The sequence below is a fragment of the Miniopterus schreibersii genome (genome assembly GCF_964146895.1).
Source record: "Miniopterus schreibersii genome assembly, chromosome: 1".
Taxonomy (NCBI): domain Eukaryota; kingdom Metazoa; phylum Chordata; class Mammalia; order Chiroptera; family Miniopteridae; genus Miniopterus; species Miniopterus schreibersii.
In genome coordinates this window covers 78,864,852-78,889,544 of record NC_138101.1, presented here as the reverse complement: position 1 = coordinate 78,889,544, position 24,693 = coordinate 78,864,852, and the positions used below count along the sequence as shown (strand labels likewise).

At 34.2% G+C, this 24,693-nt stretch overlaps 1 protein-coding gene across 2 annotated transcripts in view; it reads left to right on the top strand.

Annotated features, from left to right (window-relative positions):
• USP6NL (USP6 N-terminal like) overlaps window positions 1-24,693 on the top strand; it is a gene marked incomplete at its 5' end in the record, with an annotated part of 167,218 nt that overhangs the window by 18,722 nt on the left and 123,803 nt on the right. For both annotated transcript variants that reach the window (XM_081135906.1, XM_081135905.1), the window contains one exon: window positions 4,088-4,174. In XM_081135906.1, coding sequence (XP_080992032.1) covers window positions 4,171-4,174 — 4 coding nt within the window. The remainder of the gene's footprint in view (window positions 1-4,087; window positions 4,175-24,693) is intronic.

Here is a 24,693-nt window from a genome sequence, read left to right as displayed (position 1 = left end):
CTTAGATGGGTACTTAATTAGAGCTAACAGTTATTTTCTCTTAGAACTTTGAAGATGCTATTCTAGTATCTTCTGGCGTCCATTGTTGCAGTAGATAAATCATCTATTAAGTCTAATTGTTCCTTTGGAAGCAATCTGCTTTTTGTTTCTGGTTGCTTTTAAGAATGCTTCATTATTGATATTTTGGAGTTTCACTGTGATGTCTCTGAGTGTCCATTTCCTTTTTATTTATGCTTGGAATTTGTTGAACTTGAATCAGTATATTAGTAATTTCATTAGTTCAGGAAAATTCTCAGCTCTCCTCTTGTTGCATATTGTCTCTCCCTCATTTGTCATGTTCTTGTTCTAAATCTTTAATTAGATATACATATTAGATGTTTTAATATATTTTTAATGTCTCTTAATCTTTCTCTATATTTTTTCTTTGTTGCATTCTGGATAGTTCCAGCTATGTGCTCTAGTTTGTTAATTCCCTCTTTAGCAGTATCTAGTTTCTGAACTTGTCCATTGGGGTTTAATTTTAGTTACCCTGTTTTTCACTTGATTCTTCTTCAAATCTATTGCCTTCTTTTTTTGTTCATAGTTTCCATTTTATATTGTATTTTGAAACATTGATGTTCCTTTTTTTAAAATTGATTAATCTACTTATTTCTGTTGAATCTTGCTTATTATGCATAGTTAAAAATTTGGGCTCATTTTTATTATACCTTTTATTGTATCTTTATACCTAACACTGCTTTGTCCCAGAGGGAATTTGCAGTTGAGGACACCTGTCAACACAGGGCCACTTAATTTCTAGGCTTAAGATTTTCTCAACATACAAATAGTTTGAATCTGAACTTGAAGCCTATGTGAAGGTTCATTTGGTTACAGATTTCCAAGGAATAATCCCTTTCTCCTCCCCAAACACAAATAAACCTAGAGTTGGGAGAATTTTCCTTATAGCTCCCCTTTAGGGAGGGGTGGGAACCTTTTCTCTGCCAAGGGCCATTTGGATATTTATAACATCCTTTGTGGGCCACACAGAATTATCAACTTAAAAATTAGCTATGGCCTGGCCAGGTGTGGCTCAGCGGTTGAGCGTCGACCTAGGATCCAGGTGATCGGGGTTCGATTCCCGGGGCTCGATCCCCAGTCAGGGGCGTGCAAGAGGCAGCCGATCAATGACTCTCTCATCATTGATGTTTCTGTCTCTCTCCTTCTCCTTTCCTCTCTCTGAAATCAATAAAGATATATTTTAAAAAAAAAATTAGCTATGAAAAAAGTTCCTGGATTTATTGAATTTTGAGTCCCACCAAGGGCTGGACGTTCCCCACCCCTGCTTTAGGGTATTTATTTTTTCATAGTTTATTCTTTTTATTGGAGATCTAGTCCTTCAGGTGCGAGGCTTTATGTGTTATCTGTAGCCTGACTTCTCATATTGTATAGCGTAAAGGTTTGGCTTTGTCCTATGCAAACTTAATTCTGAAAACTCTTCAGTATTGTCCAATAGAATTTTCTGTAATACTGGAAATACTATATATCTGTGCTAATACAGCAGCCAGTGGCCACATTTGGAATGTGGTTAGTATGAGAAGGAAACTGAATTTAAAATTTTACATAACTAATTAATTTAAAATTAAATAGTGGCTACATGTGGCCAGTGGCTACAGTATTAGACAGTGCAGCTTGATTATGCGAGATTGTCAAATGTCTCTAAGGGCCATTGGTGTGTTCCTATTTATTTATTTTGTTTTTGTCTTTGAGTTTCTTGTGAGTTTGCTATGCATTTTTAAAAGGATAATTCTTGTATTTTACCAAGCATTTTTAGGTGTCATGTAACAAGAGGGTTCACAAGCCAGTCGGACACAAGAATCTTGAAAACAGACATCTCTGATAGTTTTAGATTTAGTTGGAGATGTCCTTATCTTACATGATAAAAATTGAAAAGTTCGTAGTAGAGTGCTAGAAGTTCCTCAGGTAGAAACTGATTGTGAAGTTAAAAGTTATGAGAAAGGTGCCTGGCCAGCTTGGCTCAGTGGTTGAGTGTTGACCTATGAACCAGGAGGTCAGGGTTCGATTGTCGTGGCTTGATCCCCAGTGGGGGTGGTGCAGAAGGCAGCTGATCAATCACTCTCATCATTGATGTTTCTATCTCTTCCTCTCCTTTCTTCTCCCTGAAATCAATAAAACATATCTTTAAAAAATCATGAGAAAGAATGAATTAGTTATTTTGTCTTCCTTTTTATTCTATAAAGAATTTAAGGATGTTAAAAGATAAAAATATTAATAAAAAAATAGAGATACCCAATCAACAACTAAGCCATACTGGCCGGGGCTGAAAAAACTTGATATTTTAGAGGAACTTCAGTCCGGGAACGAGTATTTATTTGGCAATTTACGATTATTGGCCGGAGAGGTGCACTGCTTAGTACAAAGTGCTTTGATGTTGCCGTTTTGGTATTTTAAGTTTAAGATTAAAAAATCTGATCTAAACATGAACAAAAAGTGTCTGGGCAAAGAGATTAGACTGTACAAGTGTAAGTAAATGAACTCCTGGGTCATCTGTGAACATTTCATTTACTCTGCATATTTGTAACATGGGATTGCCTTTCCGTGTCGTCATTCAGCATGCTCAGGGGCCAGCATGTTCAACCTCATAGTTCCTGGAGGACAAACAAATCTAATAGACTCAGTGAAATACCGTCCAGAAAGAGTACTGATAGCGAGAAACTTTCATCATGTATTCTAAAACTAACATGTACATGATATGTTTTAGATTTTCCATATAATTTCTCATTTCCTTTGGGATGGTTGGATTATCTGGAAATGAAAATCATTTAATAGTATCTACTGCATAGATAAAGAAGAACCCATATGGGATGGGGGTCAGATGATTACGTGACAACACTATGATTATATGCCACTGCTAATTGCAGTATAGGAACCATATTGTGCATACAGAATTGTTGGTTTGTAAATCCATATTCCTCATGTACATTACATGCATGAGTAAAGTATATAGATGGGGCAAGCATTATTTCTTCAAAAAATGTTATCCAAACTTTAATCTGTTTCAGAAGCAGAGGCCCTTAGTATTATATTATTTTCTTAATTGATTTAGCAAATAAAGTAACCATCATTTCTTGTGATTGCAAGAAGTAGCTTATCAGTTTATGAAGGAAGCTACGCATTAGGCAGCACAAATTTAATTTTGTATCTAATCTTATCTGTGGAATTTCATATATTAGATTTGGGGAGGTATTTATGCATCTATTTGTATATTTAAATATAGTATTAATATTAATTTATGCCTCATTTAAAACTATATTAACCAAGAAAGGAAATTTATAGTATAAATTTTAGCAAAGGGTTAAGTATGTTTGTATTAATGCAGGGTGATACTTTATATTATACTTAAGTGAAAAGAACCAAATACAAAATTTTGTATGTAGTGTTTATAAATTATATTTAAGAAATATTTACAAAAAGTGCCTTGAAAAGAAATATGCTACAAATGATTGGATAGATGTCGTAGCATTGTGTTGTGATATATATTTTTTCTACTTTGCTATTATTTCCAATTTTTTTAAATCAGTGAAACCATATTAATTTTATACTGAGAAAAATGCCCATGTTTAGAGAAAATCTATAGCAATAACTTTGGTAATCTTTATTTGGTGGTGTATATAAATCATTTATATGCAATCAAAATAAATGTAGCAGGTGCGATGTGCTATATTTACCCTAGCTGGAGTGCTTTCTTTCTGTGACTTATTTATTTGGTAATGGTAGAGGGAATGCATTTTTAGTAACATGAATTAACATTATGTTTAATATTAAGACAAAGAACACCTTAATAAGTTTCTGTGTGATAAGTACTTTATACATTTTATTTACTTTTGAGGTAACTTCTTATAGAGAAAGGCACATATGAATGGGATCATGATGTTCTAAAGCTCATTTGGTAATTTTTTATGTTTATGACACCAAGGGGCTCTTTTGGAAATAGAAAATTTTAAACAATTATTTTCATCCCCTTTTACAAGATTTAATTTTAAATACCTTTACAAAATGTGACTTATTTCTCTTTGTTTTTTTTGACTAGGACATGTATTCCTCCAAGAAACCTTGGACAGCAGATTTTGGTTTAATATTTAATTGGGACAACATAGAGAGACATTTCCAGTCATGAGTAAGTGTTCTTCTTTATTTCATTTCAGCAGTCTCAGGAGCATTTGCAGTGTTGTACTTAAAAAAAGAAAAAGTTGTTATTGGACAAATTAGAATTATGTCACTTCATCCAAGAGAGTGGATAATCTGTTTTTGCCCAGTACAGTGCACTTATCTCTACTTAAACATGGAGATACTTTTTGATGTTCAATTTATTCTAAAAAGTTAGGTGTGGTAAGGAAATCTATGTCATTAGCTTCTTGGCTGATTTATGGTTCTGTTATCTAAAATTTTCTATTGACTGGCTATTGGAAATGACTATTAGAGATATGAGGAGGGAGAATTGCAGTTGACCGTCATCAGCAAATGTTTTATTGTGTAAAATCTGATCATGGAGTAACGTGGGTTAATATGTTTAAGCAAAAAAAAAAAAATTTTTTTTAAAAAGAATAAGAAAGTTCTCTTTATCAACATCTTTGAAGGAACAAGGAACCAAGTCTATTCCTATAGATTTACGAAATTTGATACAGATTTTATCTTCTCAGTTGTATATGTATATGTAATACCTTCTGTCGTTTCTATTCGATTCTGCTTGTGAGCAGAACTGGATTTTACTATTTTGTGTTAACTGTTTACTTTTAGAGAGTGAGGGAAGAGTTAAGATTTTTACCCGGTCATTACCCTTTGATAGCTTTGATGTACTTTTAAAAAGTACAGCTTTTTCAATTGTGAAAATTTTGGGATGGAGTGAGCATTTCCTTTTTATAATATTAGGGAGTTTAAGGTTTTTCACATATTATTCGTATTGATTATACCGGGTGGGACAAAATTAGATTTACAGTTGTTCCCATAGAAGATAATACAATTATTAAATAATAATACAAGAATAAACTGTGTTTCTCATACAACTGTAAACCTAGTTTTGCTCCACCCTGTATTTACCTAATATTGACCAGAGTACCTTTTCTTATCAAGAATTTAAATAATTAGGTAGTTGATAAATAAAAATGAAGCTGCTGTTATTGTGAAATCTGAGTGCTTTCTACTAAGAATAATATTGCAAGAAATAGTCTTTGCTTTTTTAGACTTTCCATTGGTGTACATTTTCAGTGGTATACTTTGAATAAACAAGGGTAGTTGCTAGATGAGTTCAAATACAGATTTAGAAAGAAGCAGCTTTTGTTATTTCAGCTCCATTCATATGCAGTTTTGTGAGAATGTTTATCTCACGCAGTGATTTTCAGCTGGTGTGCTGCAAGAATTTTTAAAACATGCAATACCTGACTATTTATTCAGGGGCACTGACCTCTTTTCCCTTAGATTATCAAATAAAAAATGACAATACCCAACACAACAATAGCTGTCTGGTGTGAATGAATCAAAATTATACCTAATTTTTTGGTCAGGTTGGCAAAAAATAAAATATGTTTTTTGGTGTGCTGCAGAATTTTAGTAAGTAGTTTATGTGCCATGAGATGAAAAGGTTGAAAATCGCTGGTCTAATATAATGTGCCAATTCTAATAAAGGTGGTGGTATGAATTCCTGAAAACTAAGAGAGAAAGATCAAGCCTTTTAACTTAAAAAATGCTTACATTTTTGAAATTTAACTAAATTTTGCCTTACTTTGTAATTTTAATGTTCTGTTAGCATCACTGTTAAAGATGGTGAGTTCTTTGAGGACAGGTACCATGTGTCTTTCCTTTTTGAATCTCAGTGTCTAACAGTGTCTTGTACACAGCTGCCCCTAAGAACTCAGAGCCCTGTTATTATTTATAAATTACAATGGCGATATTTCATTTGCTACATATATATATATATTTGTTTTGTTAATCCTCACTCTATTTTTCCATTGATTTGAGAGACAGAGAGAGACAGAGAGAGAATCATTGATGTGAAAGAGACACATTGATTGGTTGCCTTCCACACACGCCCCATCCAGGAATCGAACATGCAAGCCAGGTACATGATCTTGACCAGGAATCGAACCCTCAACCCTTTGGTGTGTGGGCTGACACTCTAACCACTGAGCACACTGGCCAGAGCTGCAAGACTTTTAATTGATTCTTTTCTATATCCAGTAGTTCTTTTCTCGTCTCTGCTTGTTTTTATTTTAAAATTTTCTGGTTCTTTTTTATTCCTTTATCTCATTGTGAGTCTTTTACATGCTTATTTTAAAGTCTTAGATCACTGGATTATTTTTTATTTTATTTCTAGTGAATTTATGTTGTAGTTGTTGATATTGTTGGTGTTTTCTTTATGTTCTGTAATTTTGCAGGCACATTTTGATGGGAATTTTTTTTCTCTCTTCTGTTTCTCTCTATCTCTTTTTGTGATTTTCCCTGCTGGTCTAGCAGATTTGCAGTTGCCTCTTGTCTGGTTTTGTGTTCCCAGGTCAGAATCAGGTCTTGTGTTAATCCATCAGAGCCCTGGCCCCATGGTGATGTTGGGGATATCACAGACTCAGTCATTGAGTCTGCTGGTGTTAGGTCAGCAGCTTCCTAAAATGCAGTCTTAGTGCAGTTAGCAGAAGTATTTTTCAGTCTAGTTTCATAATCAAGGAGAAGTTCCTCCCTGTCCTTGGTTTTAACCAAAGAGCCTGGCTACTAACCCTGCTTCAGATGGAACCCTTGTATTTACAGTTACCCTCGCCTATAGGATCAACTTCCTGCTGCCTTTTTCTCCTTTGGGGCCCAGCTCCCAGCAGGCCTCCTGGCTTCAGCTTGGCTCACACTTTGTGTTCCTGTTAGATTTCTGATCCATAGAGATGTTTAACATTTTTTGAGGCATAGGTATGTCATTTTGGTGATTCGTTTTTATATTTTATCTGGAATTTCTCCGTGTTTGTTGCGAAGACAGGAGAGCCACAAAGAATGAACAGTGCTATTGGTATTAAAATAAAGCCCAAAGTCCTTACTCCGCATTTAAGATTAAAAAAAAAAGTTTCTGCTTAGTTCCTTAGTTCCTAGAGTTCCTTTCTTACCCACTGGTTAGGTGAGCCCCACTGCACTTCCTCCTCACAGCACTCTGCTCGCCTCATTCTGGTTAAAATCACCAGCTTCTTCATTCTTATCTAATCTATAGGTTCCTTGAGGGCACAGACTTTTATTTTTAGTGCTAAACACTATTCCTGGCACTTAATGGTGCTCAATAAATAGTGCATAGATTTGGGTTTCTAAGTAATGTCCTTAGTGTTTGGTAGCTATTCCAAGTATTATTTTTTTCCATGTGTTATTTTAAGGTGAAATTTGAGCTATTGCCCTGGGGGGGAGGGGGAGGGAAGAGAGAAAAAGAGAGAGAGAGAGAGAGAGGGAGGGAGAGAGAGGGAGAGGTATGACATTGGATGAAACATCTCAAGTAGGTGGAGTAGTGTGAGAGAGACAAGAAGGTTTGACTATATGTAGGTGTTAACAGGCAGTTGAATATTCTGGAGATTAGAGATAGGGAAGGCCAGGCCATATACATTCCAGGAAGTTTGGAATTTATCTTGTAGGGCTTAAGGAACTATTTGAGGATTTAAAGTAGGAAAGCACTTTAAGATTTCATTCTGGAATGATTACTCTGACAAATAGACATTTTTGTTAGATGTAAACTAAAAAGATCAGTTACAAGCAGTATTTGTCTTTTCTAGCTTTGTTTTTAGTTTTCAGCTCTTTCCAGGCTCCCTTTGAAATAGACTTTGAGTTCCCTTTCTTGTTCTTGCCAATTTGATGATTTTGCTTAGTGATAGAAATCATCCTTGAGTAGACCATGTAACCATAGGTATGGGCATGTTGTGGTAGTTATGTTATGCTGCAGTTTCCAGAGAGTGGGAACTGACTAGATCAGAGTTCCTGTTTTCAAAAAAAATATTAGAGAAGGTAATTTACATTCCCACCAACAGTGTATGAGGATTTCCTTTTTCTCCATATCCTCTCCACCACTTGTTATTTCTTGTCTCTTTGATAATAGCCATTCAAACGGGTGTGAAGTGATATCTCATGGTTTTGTTTGCATTTACCTGATAATTACTGATATTGAACATCTTATGTGCCTTTGGCCATCTGTATATCTTCTTTGAAAAAATGTCTATTTAGATCCTCTATCCATTTTTTAATCAAAAAAATTTTTTTTGCTATTGGTTGTATGAGTTCTTTAGATATTTTGAATATTAACCTTTTATTGGATTTATGATTTGCAAATATTTTCTCCCATTTTGCTGATGGTTTCCTTTGCTATACAGAAGCTTTTTAGTTTGATGTACTTCCCATTTGTTTATTTTTACTTTTGCTGCTTTTCCTTTGGTGTCAAATACAAAAAGTCATCACCAAGACCCGTGTCCAGGAGCTTACCACGTATGTTTTCTTTTAGGAGTTTTATGGTTTCACATGTTCCATATAAATCTTTAATATATTTTAATTTTTGTGTATGGTATAAGATAATGATCCAGTGTTATTATTTTGCATGTGGCTGACCAGTTTTCTCAACAGCATTTGTTGAAGAAACTCTTTTCCCCATTGTATATTCTTGGTTCCATTTTCATAAATTAATTGAACATAAATGTATGGATTTATTTATGGCCTCTCTATTCTATTCCATTGATCTATGTTAGGTAAGTGGATGAATAAGATGTGTTATATACATATAAAATAGAATACTATTCAGACATAAAAAATAAAATCAACATGAATGGACCTTGAAGATATTATGCTAAGTGAAATAAGACAGAGAAAGACAGATATATGATTTCACTTATATTTGAAATTTAAAAAACAAACAAAACAAAACTCATGGATTGGTGGTTTTCAGAGAGGAATGTAGTTGGGGTGTGGGCAAAATGGGTGAAGGTTGTCAATTTTATGGTGACAGATGGTAACTGAACTTACTGTAATGATCACTTTGTAGTGTATACAAAGACCAACTTATTGCGTTGTGCACCTGTAACTAATACAATGTTATATAACAGTTTTACCTCAAGTAAAAAAGTAAAAAATAAAATTTATATTGATTATATGTCGAAATGATAATACTTTGGATAGATTGAGTTAAATAAAATACATTAAAAGTTAAAAAAAAAAGAGGTTCTAAAAATTATTAGAGAAGCAATTATTTAAAAAATAGGAAGAACTCTGGCGGGCTGACTCAGTTGGTTGGAACATTGTACAACAAAAGGTTACGGGTTTGGTTCCTGGTTGGGGCACATACCTAGGTTGAGGGTTTGATCCCTGATAGGTATGTAAGGAAGGTAACTGATGGATGTTTCTCTCTCATATTGCTGCTGCTCTCTCTCTATCTGAAAATCAATAAAAAACAACATATCTTTAGTTGAGGATTAAAAAAACAACAACTGGAAGATATGTTATTAACATCTAGATAGAATTTCTAAATCTAGATTTGGGTGATGATGGGTAACTAAAATTTTTTCAGTATTTCTCTATAGAGTAGAAGGAAGGTTGGATATTTGTATGTCTGGATGGATTTGTTTCTGCAGGATTTCCTAACCCTTCCCACGTCATGAACTGCGTAGGACATGGTTGTAGTTGTACAGCACAGCCTGTGGGATAAACTGATAGAGCTGTTAGGGGCTTGGAGGCAGCTGGCTCTGACACCTCTGGCCAGGCTGCCATTTGTGCCCAACTGCCCTGACAGCTGAGGGAATCACTTTCTCCGAACACCCTGAAACACTATTTGGGATGCCTCAACTATAAGGCCTAGAGAATTTGTTAAATGCTTTGACGTATTTTTCAGCTTTTAGTCTAGATCTTTATAAATTCTGAGGCTGAATATTTATCTCATAGGAAATGTATTATATGATGCTACTATGATATGCATTTCATTGTGAATTGTTAACTTGATTACAATTCACAAAAAGCCTTTTGATTTTCAGTTCTTAAATTGTTCTTGTTTTTCAGTATTTGCATATTTTGCAATGCTTAGCATTCATCAGAAATATCCAGAATTCTGTTTTATTAGATGGTGCTAAAGATGAAATAATGTATTTAAAGCGTGGCTGTGTCCCGCCGGGCGTGGCTCAGCGGTTGAGCGTCGACCTGGGATCCAGGCGATCGGGGTTCGATTCCCGGTCAGGGCACATGCCCGGGCTGTGGGCTCGATCAATGACTCTCTCATCATTGATGTTTCTATCTCTCTCCCTCTCCTTTCCTCTCTCTGAAATCAATAAAGATATATTTAAAAAAAAAGCATGGCTGTAATTGGAAGTGGACCTCTTAGTATATTTTAATGGAGATTATAACAACAAGAGTAGTTCGTGTAATGCCAAACCATATCTAAATGATCATTTTGGTGAAATATATTTTTAAAAAGCCACAAAAAGCACCAAACCCAAAAGTGATTACTTAGGATACTACTGAATTTTCTTTTCCCAAGAATCAAGTTTAAAAAAAAAAGCCTATTCTATTTTAAAATTTTAATCCTTACTTCTGTATTTTATTTTACTTTCTTCAAGGAAGTTTTGTTCTGGAACTAATTACATGACTTGTTTCCTGAGAGAGTCTTTCTGGATATTAATTCTCTTCTGACTGGGCAGTTCAGGAGTGAATCTATTATGTTGGAGTGTTTGATCCTGCCCTTTGGCCTAAATAATGGAGTGAGTTTTTTGAGGTCACTTCTGGGTATGAAACATTTCTTATTGATCTGAGAAAAAGTAATGGCTGGATAATTTGGAATGTAGTGTATTTGTCGCTTTCCAGTAGAGGAGAAGTAAATATCTTCATCCACTGGAGCAGTAGACGAAGAGTTCATGCTGAAGTGAAGAACAATTTGTTTTAACATTTGCTAGAGCATGCAGTACTGTAGATAATTGAGTAGATTGCTAAATCCCTTAATGGTGGTGGAAGGATTCTTCTGCATCTTTCTAAACAGAAAAAGCTCCCAACAAGTAATATAAGACTTTCCCTAAGTATGGGCTAAAACTTCTCTCTAGGACATAGCTTATTTAGATATATATCCTGCTTTATTGAAAAGCTGTGTACCTCAGAAGTTGGGCAGAAGTCAAAGAAAATTTAAGTTGAATTGTATTTTAAATACTGGTGTGTCTGCATTCAGTGGAACCTTGAAAGAAATCTCCCTGCGCAGTATAACAGGTGTCCATTTGTTAAGACTCATTTTATGCTTGATAAATTTAGATTTTGGAATATAAAGTTTTAAATGTCAACCATTCATAAAATGAATATATAATTAGTGATTCTTAATGGGGGAGGTGAATTTGGAACTGTATAGAGACTTTTTGGTTGTCACAGTTATTGGGGGAGCCTAATGCCATTTTGTGGGCAGGGGCCAGGTAGAGTGTATAACAGTCCCTGTTGGCACACTGTGTATGACCTATCAGAACCATGGCAGCAAAAAAGTGTAGGTAAGGTGTTAAAGAGTGTCAGCAAAAATTGCTTCTCAGAAAATTCACTAGATTAATTTTCGTTGTGTTAATGCTGACCATTTAAAATGTCATATACTTTACTTTTAGCTAATTTATCTTCTTTTTGACCACTTACTGCAGAAAAGTGAATAATTCTTAGTTTGATACTATGGGGAATTAAATGTGAATTTAATGTAGCATTTCTTATAGAGTATATTCATTTATAGTATTTTAAGTTCTTGTTAGGAGATGATTTGCATTATTTTACATCTTTTGTTTTATATTTTTCAAATGGACAATAAGAAAAGTTGTAAAAATAGTACCCAGAATTATTTCTCATATGCTTTTTTACCAGATTTACCAATTGTTTGTATTTTGCCCTTTTGATTCTCTCTCTCTCTTCTCTCTCTCTTCTCTCTCTCTCACACACCTTTACCCATATATCTATATCTGTATATCTATAACTGTATAAGAAATTGATTTGTAATTAAATAAAACATTTTCTGTGAAAATCTAGTTTCCTTTTATTAAAAGTCACTTAAATTCTTTGTACAAATGTAAGTTACTGTAGTATTATAATTTTAGTAAAGCTTCTAAATTACTTTTGCTAGTTAAATCTTAAAATTTGAAACCATTTGCCTAATATTATTATGCTGCTATTGTTCAAAAGCCACATTATTTGTGTAATTTTTGTAGGCCTGTCATTAACATTTTTCTTTCAAATCTGCAATATATAATATAGATAAACTTGGTATATAAATCAACTTCAATTAAAATTTTTTAGTACAACACAAAGCAGAGCGCTCCAACTGACTTTTTTATTGTAGTTTTAAGATATACTATTCTTTTTTCTTTTTAAATAGTTTATTGATTTTTAGAGAGAGAGGATGGGAGAAGGAAAGAGAGAAACATCAATGTGAGAGTGCAACATCAACTGGCTGCCTCCTGCATGCCTCTTACTGGGGACCAAGCCCGAAATCAAAACCCACCAAAACCCGGGCATGAGCCCCTGACTAGGAATGAAACCTGAAACCTCCTGGCACAGGGGACAACACCCAACCAACTGAGCCACACTAGCCAGGGCAAGATACACTCTTTTTATTGGGAACACTTTAAAATTCCATTCTGAGAGAGTAAGTTGTCCAGTGGCCATCTTCTTTAAGTTCCTGGAGTCCCAGAGATCTGGGTTAGCTTTGCTACTAACTTACTACATTATGTATGTGGCTTGACTTCTTTAATGTGCCTTCCTTATGTTCTAACAAATACAAACTAAGGTATAACATGTTTGCTTAACTATTAAAAGAAATTTGAAAAAACAAACATGTACATGTATTAAGTTTTTATGTAAACTTAACAATAGTTGGTCTTGTGTATTTTCCTTAGGCAATAACTTTCTGTTATTTTCTTTATATGATATATAGATGTAGATGAAGTGTGACGTATTAGGAAAGTAGGAACTAGGTATTACCAGTGTTAGAAGAACACTGCAGATTTGTTTGCTTGTGATAATTATGGCACAGCAAAATTTGAATTTGATTTTCAAACATGCTTGAATTTGTTTTAACTATAAGAACACAAGTTTCTATGCTAAATGATTGATTCAGACTGTTAAGATGAATTTCATTGGCATGCTTTATTATCAGAAATCTTGTTTCTGGTGGTGGAAGCAACCTAGAAGCTATAAAAGAGGGTTTCCTTCCGACTAAGAGGAAATCGTTATTGCTTTAGAGTCTCTCCTTTGGATAAGGAAAGGTGCTGTTTTTGTCCAGATATGGAAGCAGTGGGGCCATTGTGATTTAAAAAAAAAAAATTTCAACTTTAGACCTTTTATAGGAACTTTGTACCTATATATGCCTATAGGTATGTGTACCTGTATACATATGGGGAACTTTGCCCAGGAAGAAGAAGAAACTCACCCCAACTTTCTAGGTACCAAACTCACTTTGTTAAAAGGAACTTGGATCCAGATGATTCCTTACTAAAAGAATCTCTGCAGTTAAGAAAGCTACTTAAAATGTTTGATTTGTGTTATAAAAGTGGAGTCATTGTTCTCTTTGCCTTAAAATGTGATGTAAAAGGTGTTAGCCATCAGGGCTTTTAGTCTCACTGGAAGATATCTATATGCTTTTCAGGTTGAGCTGAAATTCTGATGGAAAAAACATTGTGTACATCTGCAGTTTTTCTTCTCAAGTCATTTTTTTTCTTTGATTAGTGTGTATCTTCTCAGCAGGTAAAATTCTACCTCTGATATGAAATCCTATTTCTTCATTCCAACAAGTCCAATTTTATTCTTTCAATAGGATCAATTCTTTATTTTAATTTTTAAATTTCTGGATATGTATTTTGAAAAAAAAAATTATTCATTTTGGAACCATTTGAGACTAGGTCGCATTTACCATGCTCCTCTACCCATTTTGTATTTCAGTGTGTAGTTCTAAAGAACAGGATATTCTCTTAAGTAACCTCAGTAAAACTATTAAATAGATAAGTTATGTTTAGCCTACAGTCCTTTTTCCACTGTTGACAGTTTCCCCAATAATGTCCTTTAGAGCAGCTTTGCCCTGCCAGGACAGGATCCCCCTGAGTGTTGTTCACACATTGCATTTACTTGTCAAGGTTATTTAGTCTCCTCTAATGTTTTTTATCTTTTGTGATATGGTGTTTTTGATGCAGACTAGCTCTTTTGTAGAGTAGCCCTCAGGTTAGGATCCTCTAATGAGATCTGTCCTATAGTGTGTGATTGGTGGGGGGTGGGGGGAGGGCATTCCTTCAGGAAGTTCCTCTGGAAAAGAAAGGAAGACTGCATGGTAATTAATCTCTAGATTTCCTTCCCATTTAGTTCTTTAACAGGAAAATTTCCCACTTCTTCTTGAATTGAAATAGGATTCAAACTGGTTGCATAAGAACAGGATTTATTGATCTGCTTTACTGGTTTTTGTTTTGCTTTTATTGCAAATACTTGAGAAAAATGGCAATGAAATCTAGAACATGAGATAGCCTTGAAAGGAGACATTTGTCTTTTATCACGAGAAATTCCTTTTTGCACGGTTCTTATTTTGAATTATGTAGACAAAATCTCAAATGTTGTTGAACAAATACTATGAAGGTAAAAGGTATAGCACTATTGAGTTGTTTTATAACAATAAAGCAGCTGCAGCTGTTCATATATAAATTGAGATTGCTTCATTAAAGATTAGCCTTTCTCATAACCTGACACCTCTTTGTCTTTGTTCTAGTAAATTTTCTTTAGCTAAAAAATAGAAAGTAATATATCAAGATTCTGATTCTCATTAGGTTTTAGAGATTTATGGGTTATATTGGATTTTAATGTGAAACATCAGGATACTTACCATCCATAGTTATGACTCTTAAAAGTTTAATAATTGTAACGTGAATTGAAAGCTAGATAATTAAGTTGGAATATTATGCAAAGTATAAGAGATTGAAATATTGTTTCTTAGACAAGTCCGAGACATGACACTATAAATTAATTTCTTAAAAGTCTTAAGAAATTATTTTCTTAAGACATTTCTTAAATGTCTTAAGAGTGATGTTTGAGTCTGATTTTAAAACAAATTTAAAGGAAGAGATTATATGATTTTGAATAAATAATAAAATATTTTTAAAATTCTCACCTGAGGATATGTTTCTATTGATTTTAGAGAGAGAGGGAGGGGGAGAGAGAGGGAGGGAGAGAACAACAAAAAATCCCATCAATGTGAGAAACATCAATAGGTTGCCTCCTGCACGTGCCCCAACTGGCGACAAAACCAAAACCTAAGTATGTGCCCTCACCTGGAATCAAATCTGAAGCTGTTTTGGTACATGGGATGATGCTCCAACCAATCTATCCACTCAGCAAAGGCTATTTTTATTTTCATCCTAACAGACACTTAATGAGCACTACTTCCATGTATACTGCTGCTGTGTTGATCTTTGTTAGACAAGAACAAGACAGACACAGCTCTTGGCCTCATAGAGCATGCAACTGGTGGGAAAGACAGATACTGCACAAATAGCACAGTATTATTAACACAAGGGAAATGCAGGGGTTTGCAGGAGCAAGGGAACTGATCCGCGGGGGGGGGGGGGGGGGCAGGAAGACTACCATTAGGAAATCGTATTTCAGCCCAGGCCTGGCTAAGTGAAGAGGGAGAAGAGGAAGAGGGTTCTAAGCAGGGGAACAACATGTGTGAGTACCTGGAGTTGAGAGGTTGAGATTAAGATTAAGAAATTAAGGAAAATGAATTGAGAAGTAGGTGGTTGGAGGAGATCAACTTTGTAACTTTGGTTTAGTTACCTCCATTTTATATTCAATTTTACCTAATCTCATCTAAAGTAATCTACTCTCTTCATCTTCCTCAATCCCTTTTTGTTGTTGTTTAAAAGTATAACCATAACTTTAAAATAAACACATTTCAGAAATGGAGGAAAAAGTCATTGTAACCCCACTATATTAAAGCAACTGTTTGCTTTTTTGCATATGACCCTTTTTGTATTGCCCAGATAGTATATATTTTATATAATAGAATTCATAGTTTATATGCAATTTTATATTTGGATTTATAATATTGAATTGTGTTTAGACAGTTATATTTCTGTAATTGTTTTTCATAATTAGAATGCATAATTATCATATTCCTTAAAGGTAGTGCTGCATCATTTCCCTATATATTGGTTATTTAGGATGGTTCAGTTTTTATTTTTTAATTTATTTTATTTTTTTTAATCTTTACCAGAGGATATTTTTTCCATTGCTTTTTCATAGAGAATAGGGGCGGGGGGGGGGAGAGAGAGAGAAACACTGATGTGAGAGAGACACATCGGTTGGTTGTCTCCCTCACACACTGGGGCCGGTGATCAAGTCTGCAACCGAGGTATGTGCCCTTTGGTCCATAGGCCGACACTGTACTAACCACTGAGCCAGACTGGCTAGGGCATTGGTTCAATTTTTAAAAAATATTTGCAGAATGAATATCACTGGTGAATTTGCCCTTTTTCTTTTTTTTATTATTTACTTATTGATTTTAGAGAGAGAGGAAGGGGGAAAGAGATGTAACTTAATTACATCAATAGGGGTACTTTTGTTCATAAATACTGTCATATAACATGCTTTGAGATTATGTGAAAGAAGGATAATGTCATCCATAAACTCATACTCTGGTTTTTTCTACATCCTACAATTTCAGGACATTTAACCTTCATATCTTCCTTGTTTGGTTTTAGTTTTTTTCTAGAAAAAAAATCTGTGAGGATAGTTGATTAGCTTTTGACAGTGTTAACTTTTAAATACCCAGAATGAATTATTAGGAATTACTGTAAAAGCGCCTGAACATTATTTGGACAGAAAATAGTATAGATTTTAGGTAGAAAAAATGTACAACTTTTTAAAAATAAATAACATATGTATTTTATATTGATGAGTTTGTAGAGATTGATTTTCAAAATTCTACATAAAAGTGATTTTTTCCCAACCTTAAAATTTAAGTAGAATGACAAAGAAATTAAGTATATTAACTGATTTACTAACCCAAGAGGAAACAAGTCAGAAGTAGGTTTATAGTTTAATATTCAACTATTTGCAGGCCACTGACATCTGGAATATTTACAGATTATTTTTGTCACAAGAAGTGTGGCCTCTCACATTTTTTCTTCTCATTTATCTACATGTCCTGAAAAAGATGACAGTAGTTTTATTCTAAAATATATTTCCAGGAAAGCCAAAAAAGTTTTCTGAAAAGTGGCTAGAAAAAATCTGAATTGGTGCCAAGAATGAGAAGATGCTGGGCTGTTATTCATATGATCAAAAAATTTTGTAGATGTAGAGCACAGTGCAAATACCCTTATTTGTGTTGATTGTATAAAAAAGAGGTTGATGAAATATTTTAAAATGTGAAAACACATATCACTTCCAAAAGAGTATGCATAATATTACTCCATTTTTGTAAAATCAACAAAAAAGTACATGGATAAGTCTCAAAGGTTGTTAAGGCCTAAGAGAGATTTTTATTTTCTTAGCATAACTTTGGTACTTATTTTCTACAGTGAACATGAATTATTTTTGTAATAAGGAAAACTATTAAAGATGTATATTGACAAAAAGAGAAAAAGACACCTTTTAAGTTAGTTTATATTTCTTTAAGATTTTAGGGAGTTAGGAGTTCATTTGGATTATTTATAAATTATTTGTTATGACTAGTACTATGATTTTACTTGAAAATAATACTGATGCTCTTGTCCTTTACACTTAGGGCCAAACAAGATGCTCCAGTGAACTAGTTCATGGTTTTATTAAATGAATGACAGAAAGAATACAAATGAGATCAAATTCAATCTAGTTCTTTCCCTCTTGCTCCCTCCCTTCCTCTCTCGCTCCCTCCCTCCCTTCCTTCCTTTCTTTTTTGGTGAATGAGTAATGGTGGGAAAATATTTTCTTCCTTTACCTAGCTTTTTAAAAATTTTTTTATATCATTCATGTAAGTCCTGTTATTGATCCCTTTTCATCTAAAAGAAGTTACTTTCTTTGCATGTGAATACCCATTTCTACCACCATAGGTTGAATAGCAATGATTTGCAGATAGTTGAAGCAGATATTCAATTGCCAGAAACTTTTTGAAGGGGCCTAAAATGTTAAGCAACTTTTTGTATATTAGTTGAAAAGTGTATCATTATATATTATTATTTAAACACTAATAAAAATCTAAATATCACAAATTTTGATATGTTACTTACAATAAACATAAAACTTTTATTCAAAAACTATCAGAATCTACTCCAGTGATATCAGAAAAAAAGGTCATATAAAATAACAGCATTTAATATATTACTGTCAAGACATTGAACAATGTTTTATCAAAGAAACATTAGAAATAACGTAAAGAAATAACAAGAAAAAATAAAGTAATAATAAAAGAAGTTACTGTCTGCCTTATATTTTCATTTGGAGAAAGGAGAATGGCATAAGTTGGAATGTCCAAATAGGTGGACAGTAGGGAGTGCTTATATTCCTGGCCTGTTGCATTTGTCTCTTTGTTGTCTCATTTCTGTTCTCCTACAGGCATTCTTCCTTGTGTTCCACTCTGGGAATGCTGAATTTGGAAGTGATAGGGAGGAAAAGTAAGTCAGCAGTTTTGGGGTTAGCCAAAAGTTAGTGGTTTTTGGGTGGCCATGTATAACAAAAATACAAATGTAGGAAACAGGATTGAGTTAAGAATTTTCTGTTTAAAAAAGAATTAGATCACAGCTATTTGTAGGCAGCTCATTGGAAGGGCAACTATAACATTTTTTATCCACTAAGCCACATTGGATTTCTTTATATATAGGCAGTTAATATTTATGTTCTAAGCACTCTCTTTCCAGTTAAGCTCTGTACTTTTTGGGTTTATTTTTTATTATTTCAGATAAAGTCTGAAGAGTAGGATATAGATTGAATATATATTATAGAATTCTTTTGTTATTTTTTTTTTTTTAAAGACTTTTTTGAGAACAGTTTTAGGTTTACAGAAAAATTGAATGGAAAGTACCAACAGTTCCCTTATACTTCTTAATAATACTCTCCACCTTCCCAGTTTCCCCTATTGCTAACATCTTGCATTAGTTGATATATTTACTGCAGTTGATGAGCCAATATTGATACATGACTGTTCACTAAAGTCCATAGTTTACATTAGGTTTTATTCTGTGTTGTACATTCTTTGGATTTTGATAAATGTATACTGGACATGTATCTACCGTTACTATATCCTAGAGTAGTTTCACTGCCCTAAATATTCCCTGTGCTCCACCTGCTCATCCTTTTCTCTCTTTTCTCAGACCCCTGGCAACTACTGATTGTTTTACTGTCTCCATAGTTTTGCCTTTTCCATAATGTCATATAGTTGGAATCATACAGTATGTATGATTTCAGATTGGCTCCTTTTCAGGTTGACTTCTTTCATTTAGCAATATACATTTAAAGTTCCTCCATGTCTTTTTTTGGCTTGCAAGCTCATTTCCTTTTATTGCTGAATAATATTCCATTGTTTAGATGTACCACAGTTTATCTAATCACCTTCTGAAGATTATCTTGTACATAAACTAGATGTGCATAAAGAATATACATAAACATTCATGTACAGATTTTTGTGTAGATAGTAGTTTTCATCTCATTTGGGTAAATAACAGAGAGTACAGTTGTTGAATTGTATGGTAAGACGGTTTACTTTTGTAAAAACTGCCAAACTTTTCCTTTGTGACTCAGTTGGGCATCCTGTGCACCGAAAGGTTTCCAGTTCGATTCCCAGTCAGGGCACATGCCCGGGTTGCAGGTTCATTCCCTGGTGGGGGACATGCAGGGGGAAGTTGATCGATGTTTCAGTTTCACATAGATGTTTCTCTCCCTTTTCGTTCCTCTCTAGAAATCAATAAAAATATCTTAAAAAATTAGTAAAATTTGTTCTCTGTAGAAAGTATATAGTAAAAAGGAAGATAGTAAAAATTCATATGTAATGCCACCTTTCAGAGGAAAAATCATTGGTAACATTTTGATATTTTTTCTTTGTGCAACCATCTCTCTCTTTCTCCCTCCCTCTCTCTCTCAGACACACACACACACACACACACACACACACACACACACACACACACATTCAAGGTATCCCCCCAAAATGTATATACACTTTAACAGCTGATTCTATTACATTTTGAAAATGAAATGTATTTTAATAAACACTGCCTTTTTAATTATTCAAAGTGTGTATACATTTTTTGGGACACCCTGTGTGTGTGTGTGTATATATGTAAATGGCAGTAGTGGAATCATAATATATTGTACCTTTCATGTTTACTTATCCACACGTGATTAGCTTTTCCTATGTCATTCTTCTAGAATAGTGGGTTTTAACCTTGGCTGATGTTAGGATCACTTGGGGGAGCTTTTAAAATTCGTGATGCTCAGGCTGCGTCCTAGGACAATGAAATAAAAAATCCTTGTGAATGGACCCAGGCATCATACTTTTTAAAATTTCCCAGGCAATTTCAGTGTGTACTGAAGATTGATAACCACGGTCTAGAATATAATAGAATCATTTTTAAGAAAAATATAATTACCAAAATATTACATAAAACATGATATTCTTTTTATAAAGTTCAGAACAGCCATATACACACACAGAGACACATACACACACATACAGATATAGATATGTAGATATAAAGGAGATAAAGGGAATGATAGGTAGCTACAGGATTCAGGATGATGGTTACTTTGAGTTGAAGCAGGGGGATGACAGGTTGGTGGTTGGTGGGACTATAGGTTAAATGTAGATTATATTTAAGGTCCTAGTTTTTGTTTTGGGTAATTGCTTTCTGGCGTTTATTAAATTATTATCTATAATTAAACAATTGAGTGAATAAATAAAACTGGGCTGTTCGTGGATCAATGATAAGAACTAAGCAATATCATTAAACGAATTCTTTGTTCCAGAGGCCCAGTAAGGAAAAAAAGTAATCAAAACTGTTACTTCCTCCTTATAAGTATATCCAGTTGCATTTAAGTATCACAGTGGCAGGATACCCAGTGCCATTCACTTAAAAAATGAATAAGCTATTCCTTAGTCACCAGAGATTTTACATACTTTCTTTTTTTCTGAAATTATACATCTATTCCACTTTCCTTACAGAGGTTTATCCCAATGCCATTGGTCAAAACAACAAATATATGATAAATTTTGATAAATAATCATTTACTATAAAGTAATATTTTATTAGAAACTCATATCTTAATACAGGGAATGGGCTGTTACTTGTCATGTCTTGACTAAAGGAATTGTCCCCCATCTCCCATATTTTTCCCCTGTGGAGCACTCACCATATTAAGATGCGTAAGGATTGGTCTTTTTCTTATAAAATGAGAGAAAGGAGATCCTGTAAAAGAGATAGGAATGGAGGACCCCTGCTACAGGCATCTTCTCAAGCAGGTCTGCTTTAGCGATCTTTAACATATGGAAGTTAAGGATCTGGAAATTAATCCTTTTAAGATTATCCACGTCAGAGTAACCTAGAGGTATGTCTGCCTTTGGAATTTGCATGCCAGGAAGGTTCAGAATGACCTATGGGCTGAAGGAAGCAGATATGAGAATGTATGTGTATATATGTGTACATACTTACACAGAGTTAACTGAAACAGCATATATACGTGTGTAATTCTTTATATTTATCTCATCCTTTAAAATTACTTTTGTATGATTAAACATACATAGCTATGAATACATATATGTCTTTTATAAGCAAATATATGTATATTAGAATATGTAGTCAGTATTTAACTTTTTATTTTGAAATAATTTCAGACTTAGGAAAATGTTGCAAGAATAACACAAGTTGTCATATATTCTTTTACTTGGATTTCCCCAATGTTAACACTTACCACGTTTGCTTTCTCATTCTATATTAATATTATTTTTTCCTGAATCATTAAAGAGTAAATTGAAGTATTGACCCCTAAATACTTCATACTTCAGAGTGTATTTCCTAAAATCCAGGATGTTCTGTTACATAACTACTGTGTAATGGTCATAGTCAGGAAACTAACACTGATAATCTATAGATTGTATTCAAATTTTATCAGTTGTCCCAAAATGTCATGCATTTCCCCTTAACCTTTTCTGGTCTAATATCTAATCTGGGATCATGTGTTACATTTAGTTATCTTGACTGTACTTTCCACTCTCCTCTAATCTGTAATAGTTCTCAGTCCTTCTTTGCCTTTCATGATCTTGACATTTTAGAGCACAGCTCAGTTACATATATTAGAATATGTGCTCAAATATTTTTACTGATGCAATGTGTGATAAAACAATGAGAAGAGAATGAGAGAAGAAAAAGCTATTGGTTGCTTAGCCGAAGGTAAGGACTGAAATTATTGAACCAGTGCGTCCAAACTGATTGTTATATGATTTTCATTTTCAAAACCACTGATATCAATGAGATAGATGATGAAAATTGAAATTTATGGAAATATGAATATAATATTCCTCTCTTCACTGATTAGACATGGAGCATAGAGTTGACTGAGAGGGTCATGTCCTATATATCCCCTTCCTTGCATGGAAAGAAAAAATACTGAGGGAGAGCAAAGCTAACAGAAAACTACCTCTTAAAAACATTATTTTTTCCCAGAAGAGTAGAAGTAATTTCTTAGGAGCTGGAAAATAAATCCAGAGATACGTAACACCTATTTCATGTTCAGAACTGCCCTAAGAAAACAGAACAAGGGATAGAAAGAATGAGGGGAACTTGATTTGGGGAGTTTGATTTAAATGTTGATTTGTCTAGCCCTGGCCCTGTGGCTCAGTTGGTTGGTTGTCGTCCAGTGCACCAAAAGACTGAGGGTTCGATTTCTGGTCAGGACACATACCTAGGTTGCAGGTTCGATCCCCAGTCAGGACGTGTGCGGGAGGCAACCGATAGATGTCTGTCTGTCTCTCTGTGTGTCTCTCTCTCCCTCTCTCTCTCCCTCCCTCTCTGTCTAAAATCAATAAAAAAACATATCCTCCGATGAGGATAAAAAATAAATGTTGATTTGTCTATATCAAATCTTCATAGGTATTCGTTAAAGAGCAGAGTTTTGATTTGAGGTTTAAAACTTGGTCTTTGACCCATCTGAACTCTTGCATTGGTTTAGTTTGCAAGTACAAACATGGTCTTTAAAGATAGTATGTAGTTAGGGTAAATGCCCGGTTTTGTCCTCCGTTTGCAAATGTTTTCTCACTATCATGGATTTGTAGCACTGATGCCTTAAATTAACACCCATATGGAGAATACATTATGAGTGGATATATATGCGTATGTTATAGCACCTCTTCTTTGAGGAGCTGGAAACATCACCCTGAATTTTAAAACTGTACATTTTTACAGAAGGGGCTTAATGTCAGAGAAAGCAGAAGAAGCCTTTGGATTTTGGATTCTGTGTTTTACTTCTGACCTTGGTTGATTCACTGTGGGCCTCAGTAGTCCAATTGGAAAATGGGAAAATAACAAATAAGCCTTTCACTGTGTGCAGGCAAAGGAACTTCCTTTGGTTTGCTCTGGGAGTCATTATTTTATGAGACATTAAGAATATAAAAATAATAAATCGGAAGGAAAGAAAACTCAGTAAGGGGAACAAATTGCTGGTGGAGATTGACTTTAGTAAATAGTAACATTTAACCATATTAACCAGAACATCAGTTTTTTTCTTTTAGTTAACTCTGTAGGCTTACTTTGAAAAGTGCTGCTATGTGAAAAATAGAACATGTAAGAAAGGTATTAAATATTATTTGAGCATTATTGCAACTTGGCTGTTAAAACTCATGGCAAAAATGGTGGTTATACTTGATTTGAAATTCTTTGATCCATGCCTCTAATCGCAAGACCAACAAATTTATATACTTCTTAGGGGATTTCTAGTGGGCAGCCTGAACCTAGTCTTCTCTTCATCTACTAGGATGTTAGAAGTATGTGTGTGTGAGGAGTGGGCAAGGAATTTAGAGGATGTTTTTTGAGATACTATATCTTTTATGCAGATCTGGAAGCTTGGAGTTAGCAAGATAGAGTTTTATTTTTATCCACATTTTATTTTCTGTGTTTCAAATATGAGATTTTTGAGAAATTGGAAAAAAGTATTAAGGCTTTGACAGTGCAGGGTATTTTGGTCGACTGCTTCTGAGTGTTTTTAAGAACTTGCATACAGCATCTGTGATCCACTATGTGAGAATTTATAGCACAGCACTTTATTTTTTCTGTCATGACTTTTGTGAGAAAATGTTTTCACTGTGCTTAGTGATTTACAGATGACTACCCACGTTTTGTTTTGTTTTGTTTTGTTTTGTTTATAACTGTTAATGCTTTGCAAAGTCATACATTTGGGACTTTGAGGATGTTGGTTTCCACATATGCTGAAATCACTTTGAGTCCATCATTTCAAGAAGATACAGCCTATCTTTTCTTTTTTTCTTATTAACTGCTTCAGAGTCTTCATGGGTAGCTAAGCAGAGCATTTATTTCTCTGAAGTTGAACTGTGTTTGTTCCTGAGCTTCCTGAAAGCAGAAATGCCATGAGCTCTTTCTGATGAAACCTGTTGGATTTCTGGAGGAAGCAGCTGGAATCTTTGGCTTGTTAACTAACAATGATTCAAGTCTTGCAGATTGTAAAGGAGCTGGTGACACCATCGAG